Source organism: Zonotrichia leucophrys, chromosome 23 (assembly GCF_028769735.1).
Source record: "Zonotrichia leucophrys gambelii isolate GWCS_2022_RI chromosome 23, RI_Zleu_2.0, whole genome shotgun sequence".
In the NCBI taxonomy this organism is placed as follows: domain Eukaryota; kingdom Metazoa; phylum Chordata; class Aves; order Passeriformes; family Passerellidae; genus Zonotrichia; species Zonotrichia leucophrys.
The window spans coordinates 253,258-274,176 of NC_088192.1; the positions used below are offsets into that span (position 1 = coordinate 253,258).

General features: G+C 51.2%; 1 protein-coding gene across 2 annotated transcripts in view; it reads left to right on the top strand.

Moving 5' to 3' along the window:
• Nucleotides 1-930: 930 nt before the first annotated feature.
• The window catches only part of WASF2 (WASP family member 2), a 32,138-nt gene continuing 12,149 nt past the window's right edge, over nucleotides 931-20,919 (top strand). Inside the window, exons 1-2 of one of the 2 annotated variants that reach the window (XM_064731623.1) lie at nucleotides 931-1,016; nucleotides 17,277-17,430. In XM_064731623.1, the coding sequence (XP_064587693.1) occupies nucleotides 17,301-17,430 (130 nt within the window). In that variant the 5' untranslated portion in view covers nucleotides 931-1,016; nucleotides 17,277-17,300. The remainder of the gene's footprint in view (nucleotides 1,017-17,276; nucleotides 17,431-20,919) is intronic. The other variant, XM_064731624.1, reaches the window with a different exon arrangement.

The following is a 20,919-nucleotide window of genomic DNA, read 5'->3' on the forward strand; positions in this document are numbered from 1 at the left end:
TCCAGGGAGCCAAAGCCAGCATCCTGGCCAGCCAGGAGGGCGGGGGGCTGTCCCCATGGCCCAGCTCGGGACCCCCGTGAGAGGAACCTGCCTTGGGGGCTGGGGACACCCTCCCGAGCAGGGGCTGGACGTGGGCCGGGGGTCCTGGGGGTCATGGCAGGACTGGCACCTCAGGCTCCGGTCCCGGTGCCAGCCCAACACAGTCCCTGTCACCTGCACCCCCTGCCCACCCTGCCTCTCCCCAAGGCCCCCACCCCTCCAGCCCTTCTCCTGCAGGCCTGTCCCCTAACCCTGCATGCCTCGTCCCACAACTCCCACCCCGACCCCAAACCCCCGACCCCAAACCCCAAATCCACGACCCCAGATCCCTGACCCCAAACTCCAAATCCCAGACCCTAAATCCCACACCCCCGCTCCCAGGGCCGGCGCCGCCGCCCCGCCCTGGTGTGACACCCCCGCTCCCCCAGGTGGAACTTTCCTCGCAGGGCGGGAGACCATAGAGGCGAAAGGCCTCATCAAAGCGGAGCTCTCCGGGGGAGGTGCGGAAGTGACAGAGAGCCCTTTCCTCCAATGCCACTTGGAAGAATATCAAGTTATGGCTTTCGTAATCAAACAAAAGTATTTTTAAGATGTCTTAATTGTGATTGGTGGCGCAGTTGTCCCCTCTGTCCCTGTAATCTCTCCCCAGACCGCCCAGGGTTCCCCCGTCTATGTCCCCTCATGGTACACTTCTCTTTATTTACTCTCTTTGCGCGGCCAGCTTGGGTGCGGTTCTTCCGCTGCGCCAGCTCCGTACGAAAGTGGCGTAGGACGGCTTTGATGGACAGCGAGCCGCAGCCAATGGCGCGGCAGTATCTGCGAGCGGGCAACCAATGGCGCGGCGGCGCGGCGGCCGGGGGAGGCGGGGCGAGGGCCCGGCGGGGCAGGGAGGGGGAGCCGTGGAATGGCGGACGGGCGGGCCGGCCCGCCCTGGTGGTAGTGAGACCGGGGGCGCGGAGGGGACAGCCTCGGACAGGGTGAGTGCGACAGGGGCGAGCGGGCCTCCCCAGCCCCCCCGGGCCATCTGTTCCCGGGAGAGAGAGGCAGAGGCGCTGGAGTGGGCCGCAAGGCCCTTGCCAAATAGTGGATGCTGAGGTTAAAGCGGGCGGTGTTTCCTGCCACATAGTGAGCCGCAGCTGCCCGGTCCCGGGCGGGGTTTGGGGGGCTCCGTCCCGGTCCGGGGCTCCGTCCCCGACCTGACACTGGCCCAGCCCCTCCCGGGGGCCGCGGTTGGTGCGGGGTGTACAGCCGGGCCGGGCTGGCCTGGGGGGATCGGGCTTGGGGGCGGGCTGCCGGGGGTGCTCCAGCCCCGCGCTGGGTGACCGAGATGTCCCTGCGGGGCTGTCCCGGGGCCCGGCCGGTCCCTGCTGCCCGGGGCTTGTCCCGCAGCTCTGGCCTAGCGGGGCACGCTGGGGACCCAGGGACCAGGGCGGTGCTGCAGGGTCCCTTCCAGGGGGAGCAGCGCGGGGAGCAGAGGGGTCCCTCCCTTTGCAGACACTTGCTGCCCGAGTGTGACATTGGGACTTGTGAGAGCCTGTCTGGGTGGGAGCTGGGTGCCCTCATTGGGGGAGTCCTCTCTGTCCTGCCTGTGTTCCAGCCCCTCTCCGGGGTGCACCCCTCGACTTGTCTGGGGATGCTTCTAGGTGTGTGTGTCACCCCTTGTCTATGAACCATCCACAGCACATGAAATCTACAACTGCCTGATGTCACCCCCATGGGTGGGCTGGGGATTTTTTTAACCTGAAAAAAAGCTTGGGTATGGTTGGATAGTTCGGGTTAGTGTACTGACCTCCTGGTGGCCTCAGACTGTATTTCTTCTAGAGAAGAAATAAGTTACTTTGGAATGTCCTTGAGGTTGTACCTCACCGGTGTTCAGATTACTGTTGGGGTTACTCTGGGATACAGGTAGTCTGAGGAAGGTGAGGGTTGCAGCTTCTCCCTGTTAGCTGTCACTTGACTTCAAGGACCTTCCTGTGGTAGGATTTTTTATTTCCCTGTCAGAGTTTCACATTTGGCCTTGCTGTTTTGCTTTCTTTAGAGGCAGCAACAGAATTGGGCACCTCTCCATAGGTCAGAGCACTGGTGGGGTTCAGGGATGTGCTAATGCTGGGAGTTCAGCACTAGGAAGCACGGAAAGTCTTAAATCTTTCAGCACCGCAGATGCTGGTGGACATGAAATTCTATTAATAATGATTAAAAAAACTTCTGTTAAATACATCAGCTGCAGGCAGAGTCATAATTGATGGAGCCCTCTGTAACCCTCACACTTTTGTGTCCTTCCTGAAGACTCGTGAGAGAGAGAAGTTGAAATGAAAAGATGTTGTAAGCCAGCTCAGATGTGCCTCCCTGAGACAAAACCAGTGCAGTAATGTTGCTTTTATAGAATCATGGAATGGTTTGGGTTGGAAGGGACCTGGGCAGGGACCCTTCCACAGGCCTGGGAAGTCCCTCTGTGTGGGAAGTACCGAGTCTTGCACCCTCGGTCACATGAGGAAGGGCAGCAGTTATGTTTTCCACCCATTTTCTGCATCTGCAGACTCAGTGGCTGCTGAACAGGAATTTGTGCTGCAGGAATTGGGAGCGCGGCGTTGCGACACTTTTCGTTGTGATTTGTCCCTTGCTGACCTTGAGTGGGCTTTGCCATAGAAACCAGCTCGTGGTTGAGTCCCAGGCTGAGTTAAACACAAACCAGAGCCACCATCTCCCCACGAGAGCACAGCCAGTCCAGGAGGGATTTGAGTGCCCCTCGTGTGCAGAGCGTTATCCCAGCCCTGGGGCAGAGCTCACCGCACACAAAGTCCTGGGCACTTTGGGGGCTTTATTTCTTTTCAAGGAATGTGAAGTTTGAGTGACAGAGCGTGACCTGAGCTTGCAGGAGCTGCCTGACGCTGAGCTTGGCTCAAGCTGCAGTTGTCACTGTTGTTATCCCTGGGTGTGCTGGTGATGGTGGGACCAGACTTTGTGGGATTTACCTCCCAAAGCCTTGATTTCTGCACCATTTACAGCCTGGAGGAGTGGGTAGAGCCGCTCCCTTGTAGCCCACCTGACATGAGGTGAAGCCTTGCTGTGCCTTCTGAGTGAGGATGAACTTCCAGGGGTGAACTCAGTGTAAACTTCTCCCTAAACTATATATTTTCTACTGGTTTTAAAAAGAACTATGATATTTTTTTGTCTTGTCTAGTAATGATATCAAAAAGTAAATGTCCCAGATTCCATTAATTTAAGGAAATAAAACCTTTCTGATGGCTCATGCCAGTATAAAATTGGTTTCCCTATGACTAATGTGACACACCACACAGAAATGGTATATTTTTGTGAGTTACAACTCAGAAGGTATTTGCAGACAGTGATTCATGACAAGGAATACAACCCTTCTGATCAGTCCCCACCCAGTTTCTCAGCGTGCTTTGAATATATCTCATTCTTCAGGGCTGGTCTAGGAAAAGTTGATTTCATTCACCAATGTTAGATAATCACGGTGTGTGGGTGGAGGGGTTAAAACTTCAGTTATTGCTTCATGTGCATAAAGTTACAGCTACAAATCCCTTTCCTGGGTTTATTTTTTTATTTTTTTGTGGTGATAGAAGAACAAAGGTTGGTAGGATTAATGTTTTTCAAAAATTCAGGTTTTCTTTGACAGATTGTAATAAAGAAGATTTCAGCAAGTGTTAAGACTTGGCTTTAATCCTTCTAGATATTTTCTCTCAGTGGGTTTTCTGGACTCAGAATGTTTAATAACTTTAGATGCAAGGTTTTGGGTTTGCCTCTGTTTGGTTTGATGATAATGCTGAGCCCTTGGTCATTCAGCTGAGCAAAATACGTTGCTCATGAGTCAGTCACCAACCAGGAAAGGGCTTGAATAGCGATTGTGTTTGCATGTGCTGTGGATAAAGTTCCTGCTGTCCTCATGCAGAATGGGACACCAGGAAAAAACACTGCCAAGAGCTCCTTCTGAGGCTCCAGCAGCCACAACCGGCCCTGTCCGGCGGCTCCGCTCTGCCCTCGCTCCTTTGTGCCGTTTCTACAACAAACGCACAGGAAACAGCCCAAAAGTGACACACTGTGAAAACCCAGGAAGGCAAAATGCAGCTATTTTCCCAGCCTGTCTTCTGGTGTGTTACTTTTTTCAACAACACTCTGGCTGAAATGGGATCTGTAGTAAGAAATTTGTGTATTTGAGTGTTTATTCTCACTGTGCAAGGATAAATATTTGTGAGATCAGGGCCTTAGTTACCACAGATTAACATTTATTTAAATACTTTAGGTATTTATAAACACGGGATTAAAAAAGGCATGTAGCAGTGGCTTCTGGGTAATAAGCAAATGACTGCTCAGAACAGAACCACCCTGGTGACATTTACTTCCTTTTGTATTTTTGCAACTCCGTGTAATAAAAAGACATGTTGGTTCTTTTTTGAGGATGGGGACAGATCAGGCTTCACTGTGCAGGGAGTGCTTGGTAGAAAGTGATCGGATTCAGGCCTAATTCTCATTCTTATGACATTTCTTTTTCTGTCTGAAGGTTTGCAGGATATTTTTTTCCCTGCCTGGGAGGCAGGAGGAGGAGAGGCCCCTTCCCAGAAGAACTTAAATGTGAACTTCCACATTATTTTCTTGAGCAAGCAGCGTGAGCTGCTAATCGCATTCTCCATCCCAGCTCTTCCCCCACAGTAATGGGCCTGGGAAATAGTTCATCTAGATCCTACCCTAATTCCTGAAATTGCAGGAAAGCTCTCTGGTGTTGGGTTGCTGCTGGAGAAGTGCTGCAGCTCAGATATCTCAAGTATGCTTCTGCCAGGGGCTTTGGTGAAGGAATTCAGAGCACCAGGAACTCGATGGATCTCTCACAGATGGGTCAGTGGTGACCTGCTCTGTTCCCTCAGTGCCTCCCCCTGCAGTACCCCAGACCCTTTTTGGGGAGAGGTGGTGCTTTAGGGGATGCTGTGGTGCCCCGAGAGGAAGGCGGGGGATGCCTGTGAGGCAGAGCAGTTGGCATTGAGGGCTGGAGGTTCTGCCTGGGAGGCTGCTGCTGTGTCACTGCTTCAGGTGAGCTGTTCCCAGGTCCCTGCTCACTTGTTGGTGGGGTTTGGGTTCTCCTGCAGAACTGCTGCAAGCAGTGCCCATCCAGAATGGGTCAGACACAGAGCCAGCCGCTAAACACGGTTTGTTCTCCCTGCTGCTGTAAATCAAACCTAAACCACCAGTTATTCCTTTGGTCCATACTGTAACTGCTCCCTAAGAGCTGAGCGCTTCTCTTGTGTTGGATCACAGAACCCAGAACAGTCTGGGTTGGAAGGGACCTCAGAGCTCATCTCATTGCTGCCACAGCTTCCACAGGCCAGGCTGCTCCAAGGCCTGTCCATCCTGGCCTGGAACATGCAGCCTGCAAACCCTCTACTCAGAAGGGGCTTGTTTTATGTGAATGGTGACAAATTTATTTGAACAGCTCCTTTGTGAAGCAAAGCCACACATCGATTTGAGATTGAAATCCCCTAATTGTGAAGTAGAGGGCATAAAAGGAAGTGTCCTAACATGATAAATATGGGATTTGCTGCCCCATGATCTCATGGATACATCAGTTAAGGAACTGATCAGACAGTTTAGGGAAGTGAAATCCGTGAAGGACAGTTAAATGATAGTGTTTGTTACCACATGGTTTTAGGGTGCAAAGGGGTGCTGCAGCATGGAAAAGCAGGGAGAACTCTAACTCTGTGCTGGCCTTGTTCCCATGCCCTTTTCTGCTGCATCTGATGCCTGCCCATGGTGGAGAGAGTACGTGGGGTATCTGGAGGCTGGGTGATCCAGCACGGCTGGTCCAAAGTCCTGTGACTTTTCTTCATTCACTGGTGTTCCCAACCATGTTCCAGAACAACCTGCCTCTTCCAGGCCTCCATTTCTCCCCGCTCATCAAACTGGGCTAATGACTCTGACCTTTTGTTTGTAAAGCAAAAGGAAAAGGATCAACAAAATACTGGAGCTTATTTACTATCATTACTGAAATGATGAGCAATGCCACTTTGCAGCACTTCAAAGAGGCTGTGCTCGTAAGATGCTGGAAATCCCTTGAGAGAGAAAATGTTTCAGATGGAGAAAGAGGAGCGGGAGTATTCCTCACATTTTCATTTCCTAGCACACTCCCCTGCAAGGCATGGAGGCACTATCCCCCTCCAGCCCCCTCCCAGCTGGGCACTTCAAATCGTGCTGACAAAATCTGCTGGTTTTGGTAAACTCCAAACTTGCTGGTGTCAGTGCTCCAAGTTGTGCATAAATTGTTCCCATGCTGTGGAGTTGTGCAAAGTCCTCTTGTTGACCTATTGTATTACCACTAATAAGATTGAATGTGGTTTTAATTTCTCATTTCCTCTTTCTCTGGATGCCCTTTTCCTACTACTTAGAGTCTTACTTCAGGTCTCTCTATAGCAAAAGTCTCTTTCTGTGGCTCAGAGAATGAGCGATGCTTTGCTTTCAGAGCGCTCCGCACTGGAGGGCTTTAAGTGGCATTCAGAGGAGGCTATCAGCCACAATATCTGATGTATTGGTGTGGCTGCAGTTCATGCATGGAGTGCAAAAAATGGGATTTAATTGGGAGGGAGGGGGAATAGCGGCCTTGGCTGAATGGATGGGTGAAAGTTCCCCGACCACCCCTTAGCCCAGCGAATGGTTGAGTGCCTGCCAGAGCGGAAGCGAGTTCCCTTTCAGGCACCCTGCCTTTGTCACCGTAAGAGAAAGCACACACGCACTCGCATGGGTTTGGCCTTGCAGCTGCAAAAAAACCCAACCAGGCGAGAGAGAACCATGCACACACCCAGATCCTGTTCTTTCAATACCAGCAGCTGCGGAGCCGGTGCTTTGCTGGAGGAAAGCACAGAGCTATAAACACAGCTTGTGGAAAACCTTTACCTTCTGTCTAGGGCAGCATGAAATCACTGGCCGCTTCCCTTCTGCAAGCTAAATTAAAAACGGCTGTAATTAACTTATACAAAATAGCCTTTTGGTTGCTATTGAGAATTCAATATTGTATCAAGGAGGTTACATCTAGGGGCTGGCTTCACATGAGAGGTTTCCATAAAGCAGCTTATTATAGACCTTGTGGTAAGCTTGGCTAGAAAGGCCTGCATCCTTAGCATGCCTAATATGGTCTAATCTCTCTTTTCCCAAAAAGATCAGTTCAATAAAGTGATGTACTCCAGTACCTGGTGTATTGCATCCAGCTCAGGGCCCCAACACAAGCAGGATGTGGAGCTGCCAGAGAGAGTGCAGAGGAGGCCGTGGAGATGCTCTGGAGCCAGGCTGGGAGAGCTGGGGTGCTCACCTGGAGAAGAGAAGGCTCCCAGGGGGACCTCAGAGCCCCTTCCAGTGCCTAAAGGGGCTCCAGGAGAGCTGGAGAGGGACTGGGGACAAGGGCCAGCAGGATGGTACAAGGGGGAATGGCTTCAAACTGAAAGAGCAGGTTTAGGTTAGATTTTGGGAAGAACTCCTTCCCTGTGAGGGTGGTGATGCCGTGGCACAGGGCAGCACCCATCTGTGAAAGTGCCCAAGGCCAGGCTGGACAGGGCTTGGAGCAACCTGCGACAGTGGAAGGTGTCCTTGCCCACGGCAGGGGGTGGAACGAGATGAGCTTTTAGACCCTTTCCAGGCCAAACCATTCTGGGATTTTATGGTTTCAAACACCCTTGAATAGGTTTGGATGGTCCAGAGCCTGGAGTTTGCACTGGAGATTACGTAAGGTGAGATCACTGCTGGGCTCAGAACATGCAAAATGGAAACAACTACAGCTTAAACTGAATATTTTTCTGCCTGTCCCAGGGAGATTTCACAGGCATCTGTCACCACAGCCAAGCTGAAACCTGACCCCTCTCTGTCAGACCAGGGGGGCCGATCGAAACGCTGGGGCCTTGCTGGAGTCTGCTGGAAGGTTGTTCAGTCCCGCTGGCTGCAGGGATGGAGAAAGTGAGTCCAGGGATTGTCATGCTGTTGAGCAAAACCAGAGGACTGCTCCTCGCAGCTTCCTGCAGCTCTGCTGCAAATCCCAAAGGGCAGCCGGGGATCCTGGGCCGTGCCTGCGCCTCGCACAGATGGCTGTGCACACACAAACCCTGCATTCAGCATTTCTGTGGGATCACCTCGCTGGACACTGCTGTGGAAGAGCAGGGTAATCCCACATGTGGAGCAGCCCCTTCTCCCCCAGCCCTGGTTCCTCTCTCCACCCTTGAACAGGGCAGACCATAGATACGGGGGAAAACTGCCTGGAAAATCCCGGGTACATGATGGCTTTTGGTGCTGGTGTGATGGGATCCTGCCTGTTCTCCCACCTTCACAGGAGTGCCCATCCTGCTGGGCTCCTGAGATCCCAAAAGCATATTCAGGCTCTTCACGTGGCATCATGTTTTTATATTTATTTTTTCCCTCCACAATGGAAAGCCTGTGTAATATTTTGACTTTATTAAGATGCTGTTTATGAACCATTTTGACTTAGATGCTCAAGGCTGTTCTCTTGGTTTTTTGTGACCAAAATCCCAGCAGATACAATACTTCTGGAAAATATCAGAGAGTCAATGTCCTTTTTTCCCCCTCTTCCCTCATGTCAAAGGTTGACTTAAAATATTAATGCCGCAAAGATTCATTTAAGATATTAAAACTGTTCAGGCAAGAATACATGTACATATTGTAATTACTTCCTTTTTCTTACAATTAAAGTAATTGGATTATATTTAATGAGCTATTTACATTTAATAATTAAGAAAAGACTTATCTTTCCAGTATTCCCCAAGTGCAGCAGAAGGGTGGGGGCACTCAGAGCTGTGATATAATTATCTAGGCGTGAGTTGAAACTGAAAGAGCAGTTGAGCTCTATAGAAAACACTTGGAACTGGTTTGTTCCTACTCTTTCATTAATCAAAATAGTTTAGTGTGTGGCAAAGAAGGGAAGGCTGAGCTTAGCTGCAAATGAGACAGAGTTTATCTGCTGAAAAGGAAGGTTAAAATATGCTCGAACTTAACGAATAAGTCATTTAGGGGGAAGAAAGCACACCCTCTCTTTCCATATTAATTACCGAGCGCTGCCCAGGAATGAGAATGCGGTGCCGTATTGTGAGCCGGCTTTGTTAGTGCGGCAGACACAAGCCGTGGCTGTGCCTGGGGAGGCTGCGCTCATTAGCGCGGTCCAGGCCGGCCTGCAGGCGCGGCAGCAGCCCCCGGTGCCGGGGCTCTGCACAGCCTTCCCGCGGCCGGGGGCTGCTGCTGCCCCTGCAGGGCACCTCTGGCCGGGGGCACTGCCTGCCTTCCCTCCCAGAGCCTCTGGAGCGAGCTCAGCGCTGGTGCTGGCTGGGGCTCGGAGCGTTCTGCCCCTCTGTTGCGCCCTGCTCTGGGGGGCTCAGCACAGGCAGCACATGGAGCCCTTGGGGCGAGCCCAGGGATGCTGCCGGGGCTGGAGCCCTCTGCCCTGGGAGCGTCCAGCCTGGAGGAGCCCCAGGGAGACCTTAAAGCCCCTTCCAGTGCCTAAAGGGGCTCCAGGAGAGCTGCAGGGGGACATGGGGCAAGGGGGAATAGCTTCCCACTGCCAGAGGGCACGGTTAGGTGGGAAATGGGGATAGAATCCTTCCCTGTGAGGGCGGGCAGGCCCTGGCACAGGTGCCCAGAGCAGCTGTGGCTGCCCCTGCATCCCTGGCAGTGCCCCAGGCCAGGCTGGACAGGGCTGGGAGCAGCCTGGGACAGTGGGAGGCGCCCCTGCCATGGCAGGGAGTGGAACAAGATGAGCTTAAAGGCCTTTTCCAACCTGTACCATTCTAGGATTATGGAATTCTAGGGCTGAAACCTGCCCAGACCTCTCCCTACATACTCCTGAAATGTTTTAGAGCCTATTGTGTGCTTTCAATACCCAAGTACACCAAAGCTACCTGTTGATTGACGCTCGTGATGCCGCTCTGTGTTGTCACTGACCTTGTATCCTTGCCCAAATTATTCACAGGTTTAGTAGAGAGCATTCTGCTCCCTTTGCTGCTCCTGTTTCCTAGGAAGCAGCAAAGCCAGAGCTCTTGTGGCGCTGAAGGAGTCCTGCCTCTCTCTCCTGATGTACACCCTCACAGCAAAGACCTTGAAACCTTTCTGTTCTGGAGCTTTAATTCCTGTTTAATCAATAGTTCTATATTCTGAGAATCAAATCCCTGTGACAGCTCTCTTTAATTGAGCTAAACTGCCTTTCTCTTGTCACGTCTCTTCTAGAGTTTTATTTAAATGCATTTGTTCTGCCTGTATCCTAGTCAGGTATTGATAGGAACACCAGGTGACCCTCTTTGTTTAACTTGTTTTTCAGCTAAATGAATGGAAACATTAATTAGTGCAATGGTTTGTTTCTTAAGAATTAAAAAAATAAAAGTCTAGGTCAAACTGCTGGCTCTATTAGCGCTCCAGCAGAAGCCAGGAGGATCTGTATGTTCCCCATTAGTGACACCCCCATCCTTCCACCCCCAGACAGATTTCTGACAACAGCTCTGAGCGAGTCCCTCTCCAGGAGAGCAGCCTGGTATTTATTCCAGCAAGATCATCTTCAGCAAAGCTGATAACAAAAAGTTTAAAAGGAAGAGCCAAATTTTCAGTCACACCTGTGCAATCCCCTTGAGGGCAGTAAATGATGATGATAATGCATGAGCCAGACAAAAAAACCCGCAGAAAATGGCTTTCTGAGCCTCTTTTGCATTTTTCAGAGCCAGCAGACTGGAGGGGGGGGGAAAGGCAGGGGAGGGAAAAAAAAGGTTTATTTTTACTGTGGGATTGGAGCGGGCTGGATGTTGGTTGTGTCAAGGACTGCGCGCTGTACAATGCTGGCGGTGCTGCGGGATCAGGGCTGGCGCTCCCGCGGTGGGAACGTGGCTGTGCAGAAGGGCAGCGCTGCCTGCCCCTGCCCCACGGCATTGCCCAAGCTCTCTTTCATAACACAGCACCGGCGGGGCGGCTCGGGCCCGCAGAGTTCCTCACTTGGTGACTGAAGTGCGTTATTAGTCCACAGAGGGCTCCTGGATGTGGGGTTTTGTGATCAGCTAAATGTGTTCTCCCAAAGGTCCTGCATTTTCAGTAGATCCTGCTTCAGGAGAGCTTTTGTGTGATGGCGGGTGAAAACACAGCGTGTGCCTCCCATCCCACCGGCTGCTGAGAGATGGTGGGCAATGTTTTCTGCTGCGCCCGGGGGGTTTTAGCCGTCCTTCTCCCCCGTGGTTTTTTGGGAGAATAGAGCACTGTGAAAGGAAGCAGCCCTGCAGCTGCCCTTCACTGCTGACTCCTGCTCAGCTGCTGGCAGGCTGGGCTGGTAATGACAGATGAGCCTGTGATGCATTTTTGGGAATGAATACTTGTTACAGCTGGCGGGATGGAGTAGTTTGTGGCATCACATGGCAGTTTGCTCTATAATTTCGCTCCCTATTGCTCGGATGCAGCACTGATTGCTGGGTCTCTCTCGGAGCGTGGAACTGGAGCATTTCTGATTGCCGCATCCCACTTCTCTGTGGCTGCATTGTGAGCTTGGATATAGCCCTGAGCACTCAGCAGAGCCTTCTGCTGATTTTTTTCCCCCTCAGTTCTCCCTGTGTGTGTGTGTGTGTGTGGCTGCTGCTTCCCTTTCTGCAAGTCTTTTGGGGTTACATAAAAGCCAGTCTCTTTCTGGCCATTACAGCTACATGGGGGAGTAGTTACTGCTGAGAGAAGCTTGAAATTTGAAGCAGAGTTGTCACAGACATTAGAAAGAACAGTCGGTCTGCGTTGGCAAGCTACTGAGTTAAGTCTTATTTCATACTGATGGGAATTTCAGATCTGATTATCTCCTTTCCCCCTCATTCCCAGACCTGCTGGTGTGCCCAGTCCCCCGATGGGCGCTCCTGGAGGCAGCTCTCCAAAGCGCTCAGCTCAGGGCTGAGGATTCTGCAAGCCCTGCCGAGGGCAGGGTGCTTGGTCACCCTGACGTACTCGGAAATCAAGCCTAAATTCCCTTCCCTTCCCCAAAAAAAGCGCTCTGCCCTCCTTAGGTGCTTTGTGCTACACCAGACACTATGACAGATGATCTCACTGCTGGGGTCCAGATTTATTTGCAGATGGTCCCTGATCTAAGAGGTTGTGTGTCACATTGAGCGGGGAATTACCCAGGTGACTCCCAGTAACGCTATGCTAACTGGTCAAATACCAGTGAGGAGAGCCTTGCCAGATCTCTCCCTCCACCTCACCTGTTATTTACAGCTCTTTGTGTGCGATGCATCCGCAGGGCTCGCCTTGGAGTCCTGCCTGCCTTCTCCTCTGCACCACCACAGTGACTGTGCTATCTGCCTGCTCTACAAAAAACCCCAAAAAACAGCTCTGGTTCCTCTCTTGCCGTGCAGTGCTGTTTTCTGCTCTGCTCTGAAACACTCTTTAAGGAGCGTTTGCTCCGAGTTGCTGTTTTCAGTTGACAGAACTCGCCTTGGAAAGCAAATACTCAATGCTAAAACATCCCTGTATTGCTTCTCAATAGTTGTAATCAAAGTCTGTTTCCTTTATTGTTCCTAGCAATTGTTCAATTTTACTGTGCCAGCCCTATTTATTAAAAATAGTCAATAAGACACAGCTTTGTGCAAGGGGTTTATGGACTGGCAGTTCTTGTTTGAAACAAACCAATTGTACTTGATTCTAATCCAGAGCTGGGATTCCTGAGTGATCTGCTGCAGCAGAGCTCACGGGGAGAGCGGTCGATGCCTTGCTGATAAGAAATCTTGGAGCAGCACGCTTATCTTGGATTTACCTCAGCTTTGCTTAAAGTGCTGGATTCTGAAAGGCAAGAATTGCAAGTCACACAATTTCCCCCCTTTTCGAGCCTGTGTTGGGCCATGCTTGTTCCCCAGTGCCCAAGAGTATTTACAGAACTAATTGCCAAAGTCAGAATCCTCTTAAAAGCTGGTGAGCAGGACGTTCAAGGTGAGAGCTTATCGTGGCAGGAGCAGGGTGTCAGATCAGCAGCACGGGAAGAAGCTGCACTCATGGATCCTGCTTTCTTGGAAAAGAACAAGGCATCCAAGACCACGATGTGTGCAGTGAGAAAGGACAGGAGTTGTTGGGAAGGATGATGGGGAGCAAAACCCCCATGAATCCTGGAAACAAGGTGCCTGTTGAGGCTGGAGGATCAGTAGGAATGGGAGCAGTGAATTCAGCTTCCAGGGCTTTTTTGTGCTCAGCAGACCTTTCTCTGGGCTGGAGCAGGCCAGGGCTCGGCAGAGCCGGTGTAAGCACTTTGGGATAGGGAATGATGAGGCAGCCTGGCAGTGCCCAGCTGTAGGTGGGGCGCAAGGGGAAGGGAGCTGCGGGGCAAAGCTGGGCCTTTCAGATGGTTTGGCCTTTAGTCACTGCCCTCACAGCATCATCAAGGCTCCTGGAGCCCTCTGTGATTCAAGTCATGACTTGGGGGCTTCAGAGGAAGTGTTTGGGAGCAGGTAGGAAGGGTCTGGTTCTAGCGGGAGAGGAAAATCATTTGTTTCCTTGTTTTTAAGAAGGTGTGAAGCACGGTGGTTGGGAGGATGAGTCTTCTGAACTTGGATTGATGCAGCAGGGTTTGTGGATTTTCCTTAGGGCTCTTCCAGCCAGCAGAGATCACTGAACTTCTTTTCCTCTCGCTGTGTTTCAATTTGATGCCTTTCTTTGTTTTCCATATTCATTAGAAATCTGTTGCAGAGTTTTTTGTTTCTAGAGGCAGTTTCCTTTTACTTCTAACGTACTTGATCTCCTCTCCTGTTACACTGGGATCAGGGCAGCTCCCCTGTGCCCATGTTATTCTTGCAGCTTCTTTAAAAACGGTGTCTGCACCCCAAAACTCTACACTCCCAAAAGAAATCTAATCTCCAGCATTCATAAGCAAATAGAAACGTTTATCTTTGCCCCAAAGATAAGGATTTTCGGCCTTGCAATTCATTTAAGTTGCATCTGAATGGTAGGATTTAGTTATAATATATGGTCTGTGGTCATTGTGTGACAGTGACTAATGCCTGATGAGCAGGCTGGCCAGCCGGGGTGGAATTGTGCTGTGCTGTCGTGGCCTGGGCACGGAAAGGGAAGCGGTTCTGGATGGCCCGTGCTTGGCACTGCACTGGCAGTCGCCTCCTTCATCACTCTCTTAAGGAGTAACAGCGTGAGCCTCCCAGAAAGCTTCTCTCGCTCTGTCCCTCCTTTATTCACTGTGTCTCCTCCCTGCCCCCAGCTCATGCCTTGTGCTGCCTCCAGTGTTTGCTTCCTCTTCCCCATTCCCCCTGTGCTCTCACGCCTTGCCCCTTCTCCACACCTGGTTTTCTGCCCCACCTGACTCCTGCTTTTGAAATACACCACTTATTTTCCAATCCACTCTATTAATCTTTGTCCCACCTACTCACCAGGCATGAAGGTTTTACAGGAGCACATTAGCTGTTATCTCTATCCTACCCTCCAAACACTCCAGGAAAAAGCAAGGTCTTACAGTCTTCTTGTAGGGACATCACCTGCTCATTTTGCAGGTCCCAGATTTCCTTCCTAAAATCTTGAAGCTCCTCATCCTTCTGCTCAGAAGAGAGGAATTTTTGCTTTAAAATGCCTCGTATCCAAAAGCTGCTGGGAGAGCAGGGTGGTTGTCCACAGCCTGTCCTGCCCTTCCTGCCTTGATTGTCCCCAGTGCTCCCCAGGGTTAATTTAATCCCTGGCTTTGCTGGATCCTGGCTGGGCTTAGGGGCACCAGAGCTGTCCCCATGGCCTTGGGAAGCACTGCTGTGATCATGAGGGCAAAGCTCTCCTTCTGCAGTGGAGTGTGGCTGGGAGGGTGGGGTGGGCTGTAAAGGGAGCCTTTTTCTTAGCCTTTATCTCTGCTGTCTTGTGCCAGTGCAAATCTGTGCTGTTCGTGTGCTCTACCTTAGTTTTTCTTTTAAGAAAAGCAGTTCTCACCACTACTCCTTGCTTTTACTTTCAAAACATGCTTTGAAGCCAAACACTTTTGGGGTGTCTGTATACCGGCAGCATATTTAGAGCCTTTTTTTGTTGTTATTTGAGGCACTGCTCCCATTTTCTGCCCTGTCTTCCCCATCTTTGCAGAGATCAGTGTTACCTGCATTTATCCAACCATGCTACCCATTATCTTGGGGGCTTTTTTTGTCTCCTTTTGTACCGAATGCTCACATCTCATCCCCCACTCGCAGGCTTATTTTTCCTGTTGCTGTTTTCCTTCTGTCTGTCCTCCACCTTGGAAGGTTTCCAGGCAGGCTGTCCAGCCCAGCTCTGCAGATCCCACCGTGTGCGCTCCCTGGCCAAGCCCTGGGGAAGCACAGGGGAGAAGCTGGATGCAGGCAGCCTGCAAATGCTGCCTTGTTTATGAGAGCTGCTTGTTGGTGCAGACTGCAGTCTGGGGGGAGCTGGGAAAGTTTGTCTGGCATGAAGCACTAAAGCTGACAAAAGATTGTAGGGCTTGGGCTGGAATCGATAAAACGCGGGGTGTTGGGAAGGGAAGGTCAGAGCCCTTCCTTAGTTCACCCTGTTCTTTAAATATCCCAGCAGTTACTGATGGCTGCAGTGGACAGGGGAAAAACAGCACAGGCTCGATCCTCAGAGGGGCTTGCTTCTGTTTATTTGGATGCAGATCTGGCTCCCCTGCTCCGTAAGGCGTTCGGTTTTGGGGACCCTCTCTCTGCAGCCTGGTCTCGTGGCAGGAGGTTGGAACAGGATGAGCTTTAGGGTCCCTTCCAACCCAAACCATCCTGGCATTCTGAGATGCTGTGAAATCCCTCGTGTAGAGGCGTTGCAAAATGGTAGCAACCTACATCTGCTTGTCTGGGAGATATCCCAGCGCCCGGTGCTGCGGCTCTTGAACTCCTCTGCCTTAATGGGTCAAATTTAGCAATTCAAAACCTGGCTTCTGAGGTAATTAGGAGGGATAATGCCCACTTCTTCCTCTTAACACCCTGATAGAAAAGCATCCAGGAAGGACTCCTGGACCTCAAAGATAAGCTGCCAGCTGCCACAGAGACTATCAAAGGGTGGCTCAAAGTCAAGAGCAAACAGCTGATTTTTTATGGTTCTTGGGTTTTTGCTGGTGGTGACAGGAAGCCATGTTCCCCAAGCTGTTAGCTTCCTGTTTTATTTTTACACCCAGCCCGAGCAGATCCGCATGCCTATCACATGGGAGCTGCCTGCTTCTCTTGGGTTGTTCCTCAGCTGACCTAGAAAAGTGATTCTTTCCCCTTCTAAATTAATCACGAACTTGGGATGTATTTGCTTTCACTTAGTCCTAAAGATTTCAGGCATGTATGATGCTCCTTCTAGTGAGCTGGTCACACAGGTTTCCTTCTCCCTCCTGCAGCTGGATGATCTGGGAGGGAGCTGTTTGAGGCTTAAATGTTTGGGCCTCTTAGCAAAGGAGATTTTTGTTAGTTCAAGACACTGAGCTGCGCATGAAAGCTTCCAAAACATAACTTCCAGACCCTTAGTTTTTTCTCCAGGTTTTTTATTTTACTAGTTTTTTAAAGAACTGGAAGTTTGTCCTGCCTGTTGTACAATCAATCCTGACTTGCCTCTGAGCACACTCCAGCCCTGCATCCTGATTAGAGCTCCCTCAACCTTAAACTGCTCTAGCAGGAAAACAATGGTCCAGTGTAAACCTCATCCCCGGGGGATTTCCCAAGGGAAGAGGGGTGCAGCCTGCAGGATAAGGAACAGTCACCAGAAAGTTTCCTGGTCAGCTGCAAGCGCTTCCTGTTGTTCCAGGAGAGAGCCCCGTGTGCTGCTCCGCGAGGGAGGCACCACGTGTGCTTTGGCGCGCTGGGAGAAGCCTGTTTTGTTCTTCCTTTTTTTGTGTAATAACATCTCCTGTCTCCATCTCCACGGTTTAAGCAAGTATTGATTGCAAGTGGGGAATGTTTCTGCAGAGGAGCTGGAGGAGGCGTGCCGGTGCTGCGTGAGCGCGGGAGGCTGGAGCCCTGGCCGGCTGCGAAGGGAGCAGCGGCTGCGGCAGCGCTGGCGCGTGGGCCAAGGTGTGCGGTGCTCCATCTCTGCACCTGGGCTGCTGGGGCTCTGCTGCCGCTGCGAGTCAGAGAACAGGAGGATCTTTATGTCTGATGAGCCAGTTTTCTCAGGGTGGGGAGCTGGGGGAAGAAGGCTTATAAGTAAAGCCGTTTGAGAGCAGGAAAAACGAACACCATGGCTCTGGTGTGCCTGGAATTTGCGGTTGAGTAATCCTTTCCTGTTTCTTTTTTGGGTTGTTTTTCATCTTTCAGAACAGTGCCTGAAGCAGGTCCACCATGCCGTTAGTAACGAGGAACATTGAGCCAAGGCACCTGTGCCGTCAGACGTTGCCTAGCGTTCCGAGCGAGCTGGAATGCGTGACCAACATCACCCTGGCAAATGTCATTCGACAGCTGGGCAGCCTGAGTGAGTACCATGGCGAGCCTGCGCGTTGCCCTCAGGAGTCGCTACTGCTCTTTATTTAGCTCCCTTTCTACTCTCGTGTTCCTATTTCTCCCCCATCTGCCTTCCCTGGGTAATGCTAAAATGTTTTCCTAAAGAAATCTGATGCTAATTTCATATCCCTGGTCCCACTGCCTTCCTATCTAAGAGAAAATGGGGAGGGGGGTGTGTGTATGTGTGTGTGCATGTGAGAGGCTGCAGTGAAACTGCAGATGGAAGGATGGAGCACAACTCAGGCTTGTAAAATGGGAGGCTCTCGGAGCAGGCAGGATCTTGTGTCAGAGAACGTGCCTGTAATTGCATGCGCTACTAAATGGAGCTTGACTCTGTTGAATCTACACCATGTCAGTAGTCTTATTTTTAATGAAAGATAATTAAAGCCCCCACGCAGAAGCTCCAGTTTGCCCCTGCTGCTGTTTGTTGCGTTGTGAGACCCAAAGACCTGTGTGAGCCAAGTGGTGCCTGCAGAGCGTCGGTGGTCTGGGGCTGCTCACTCAAATGGCAGCGTGAGCTGGAGCAGTGCCTGGCTCAGCTCTCCAGTGGGCTGACCCATAGCCTTGGAAAGGCTGGAGGGAAAGCACAGGCCTACATGCCATAGGAGAAACCAAGAGTTAATTGTGGTCTCTCCGGGATGACTCCATTCTCTGTTGAAATGCTCTGGGTTCTGATTAACCACCTTTGTCCTTGAAGCGAGACTTTGATAATCAAATTAATCTATTGTTTAGCTTCTCTGGGGTGTTAGCAAGCCCTTCTGCTTGCTCTGCAAAGCAAGCCCTTGTCTTCCGCCATGTGGCAGGCAAAGTTTGGGTGCAGCCTCTTTCCAGCAGTGCAAACCATGGCTGTCACTGAAATCTGGGCCCGTGTTTGCTGCCAGTCGGTGTCACATTCTGTTGGGTTGGAGAAATGTCACTGCACAGGCGAGACCAGGCTCTCTGCTCGCGTTCAACTGGCCCTCGTTGCTCATTTGTTAGGTCTGGTAGCCAAGATGGCTGTGGAGTGTGAGTGAAATCCATCTCGTGCATGTGAAATGGTGAGGAAGGAGGCAGTGAAGCTGTGCAAAGCCCAGCTGCAGGGAAGGCTCATCCCTGTGCAGAGACACTGTGGGTTGGTGTGACAGCCCTGGCCAGATCCCACAGGTTTAGACCTTCTTTGCACAGATATTCAAAGCTGCTCTGCTTCTGAGGCGCTGGGAGCCAAATCACAGCCTGGTTGGTTTCTTCTCTGGGAGGGTACCCTGGGAGCTGGGAAGGGGGGATGTGGGGAGAAGGTGTGAGTGCTGGACCCGTCGCAGGTACCTGGGGGGAAACGAGGAGAGGAGAGGAGAGGAGAGGAGAGGAGAGGAGAGGAGAGGAGAGGAGAGGAGAGGAGAGGAGAGGGGAGGAGAGAGAGGAGAGGAGAGGAGAGGAGAGGAGAGGAGAGGAGAGGAGAGGAGAGGAGAGGAGAGGAGAGGAGAGGAGAGGAGAGGAGAGGAGAGGAGAGGAGAGGAGAGGAGAGGAGAGGAGAGGAGAGGAGAGGAGAGGAGAGGAGAGGAGAGGAGAGGAGAGGAGAGGAGAGGAGAGGAGAGGAGAGGAGAGGAGAGGAGAGGAGAGGAGAGGAGAGGAGAGGAGAGGAGAGGAGAGGAGAGGAGAGGAGAGGAGAGGAGAGGAGAGGAGAGGAGAGGAGAGGAGAGGAGCCTCCTGCTGACGCTTGGTGTGAGAGGGGAGCAGGGCAGGCGGGAGGGAAATGCTGAGCACCATCCACTCCCCCAGGGTCAGCAGTGTTTTAAATAAAACAAGGTTTAGACTACGCTTGCACCCAAATGACCAAACTCCTGCCCCCCGCCCTTTCCTCTCTCCAAAAAACAAATTCTCTCTCTCCTTGTACCTTGACTATTACAGGAACGTAGAGCAGGTTCAGTAGGCTGTGACAGCCCTGTCAAGTGAATAATCAGCCATGCCTGGTGCACCACAGTCTCTTTACGAAGATGCAAACATAAATCTTGTCAAACTTTCATATTCCAGTGAGTTTACCCTTCGTTACTATCGCAGCTGGGAGCACTTTGTATAAGTCGACTGCGCGGTTTTGTGTGATTTTACAGAATCCACAAGCTAAAGATGGAAGGACCTATTAAATCATGCCGTCTGTCTTCCTGCCAGTGCATGACAAAGATAATTCTGATTGTAAGCTGCACTTTTGCAGTCAAAGTAACTAAACTAAAAAATTAATCTCCGTCTCACCCCATCTAAAAGTGTTTGTGAAGCTCAGGCAACGTATGAGATGGTGGGTGATAACTCCAGGTGCACTTACACAGGCAAGTGAACACAGACCATCTCTTCTCTCTTCAGGGTCAAAACCAGTATATATATTATTTTATACTTGAAATGTACTTTGCAAGCCAAAGACTTAATTTTCCCCTAGTGCTTGTTGCAGTTCCTTGTGAAATTCAGAAATGTTTTTCACTTCTTGTGAAAGTAGAAATGAAATTGCAACTTTTCTTTTTTTGAACTTTTGCTGGAAGGTTTTGCATTTTCCCATAGATAAATTTTTACTCTCTTTGGGTCAAATAGAAGAGCTGGTCTGTGCTGATGTTGAAAATGGAGATTGCTTCATGAAACATGGCTGCAGCGAGAGCTACCTGGCCCTTAGATCTCCAAACATAAAATCCTTCTCATGAGTTTGGGTTTGTTAATTGAGCATATGTGGAGCCTGCATTGTCTAGGAGGGTGGAAGGAAGAGGTCAGTGGAAGTTAACCTTCAGCATTTGCTTTCTACAAACACTTGGACCTGGCACTGCCACCAAAAGGGGTGGAGAAGGTTGAATTTTAACCTGGCTTGTTCCCCGTGCTTGGCAGTGTAAGGAGATCTCCGGGGAGCAGGAACAAGGAGTTGATATGTCAGCTTAGATAGCTGGGAGTGTTTGTGCAGCTGGGCTTTGGGGGATGCCCTCGCCTTGCCTTGTGCAAGGGTGCTTTGTCTCTCTGACTCTGCAGACAACCGTGTTTTCCAAAATTGCTGTTGAAATTAGACTTCCAACTGGTTTTTCTTTCCTGAATGTCGGAGAGGATCTTTAGGAGTAACAGATTCCAGAGCAAACTGTTGACCATATGATGATGCACTTCAAAACCAGACTGCTTATTGGGAGCAGCCTTGTAGTCAGCAGCCGTGGCTGGAAATGTTTCCCATCAGTGGAGCACCAGGGCCCGTGTCTGCGCTCGGTGCCAAGCCTGCTCTGCTCTCCCCGTCCTCCTGCTGGGGGCTCCCCTCCTGGGCTGGGCCTGGGAGCAGAACACAAGAGCAGGATCCGTGGAAGCTCTTGGGTTTCCTCCAGGGCTGCCACCTCTGTCTACCTGTGGCCACCTCTTGGTGCACTCCTGAGGACGGGCCATGTTCCTGTGACTCCTGTAAGTGGTGCAGCTCCTGATCTGAGCCCCAGGCTCAGCTCTCATGGCCCAAACCATGGATGGTGCTTGTCAT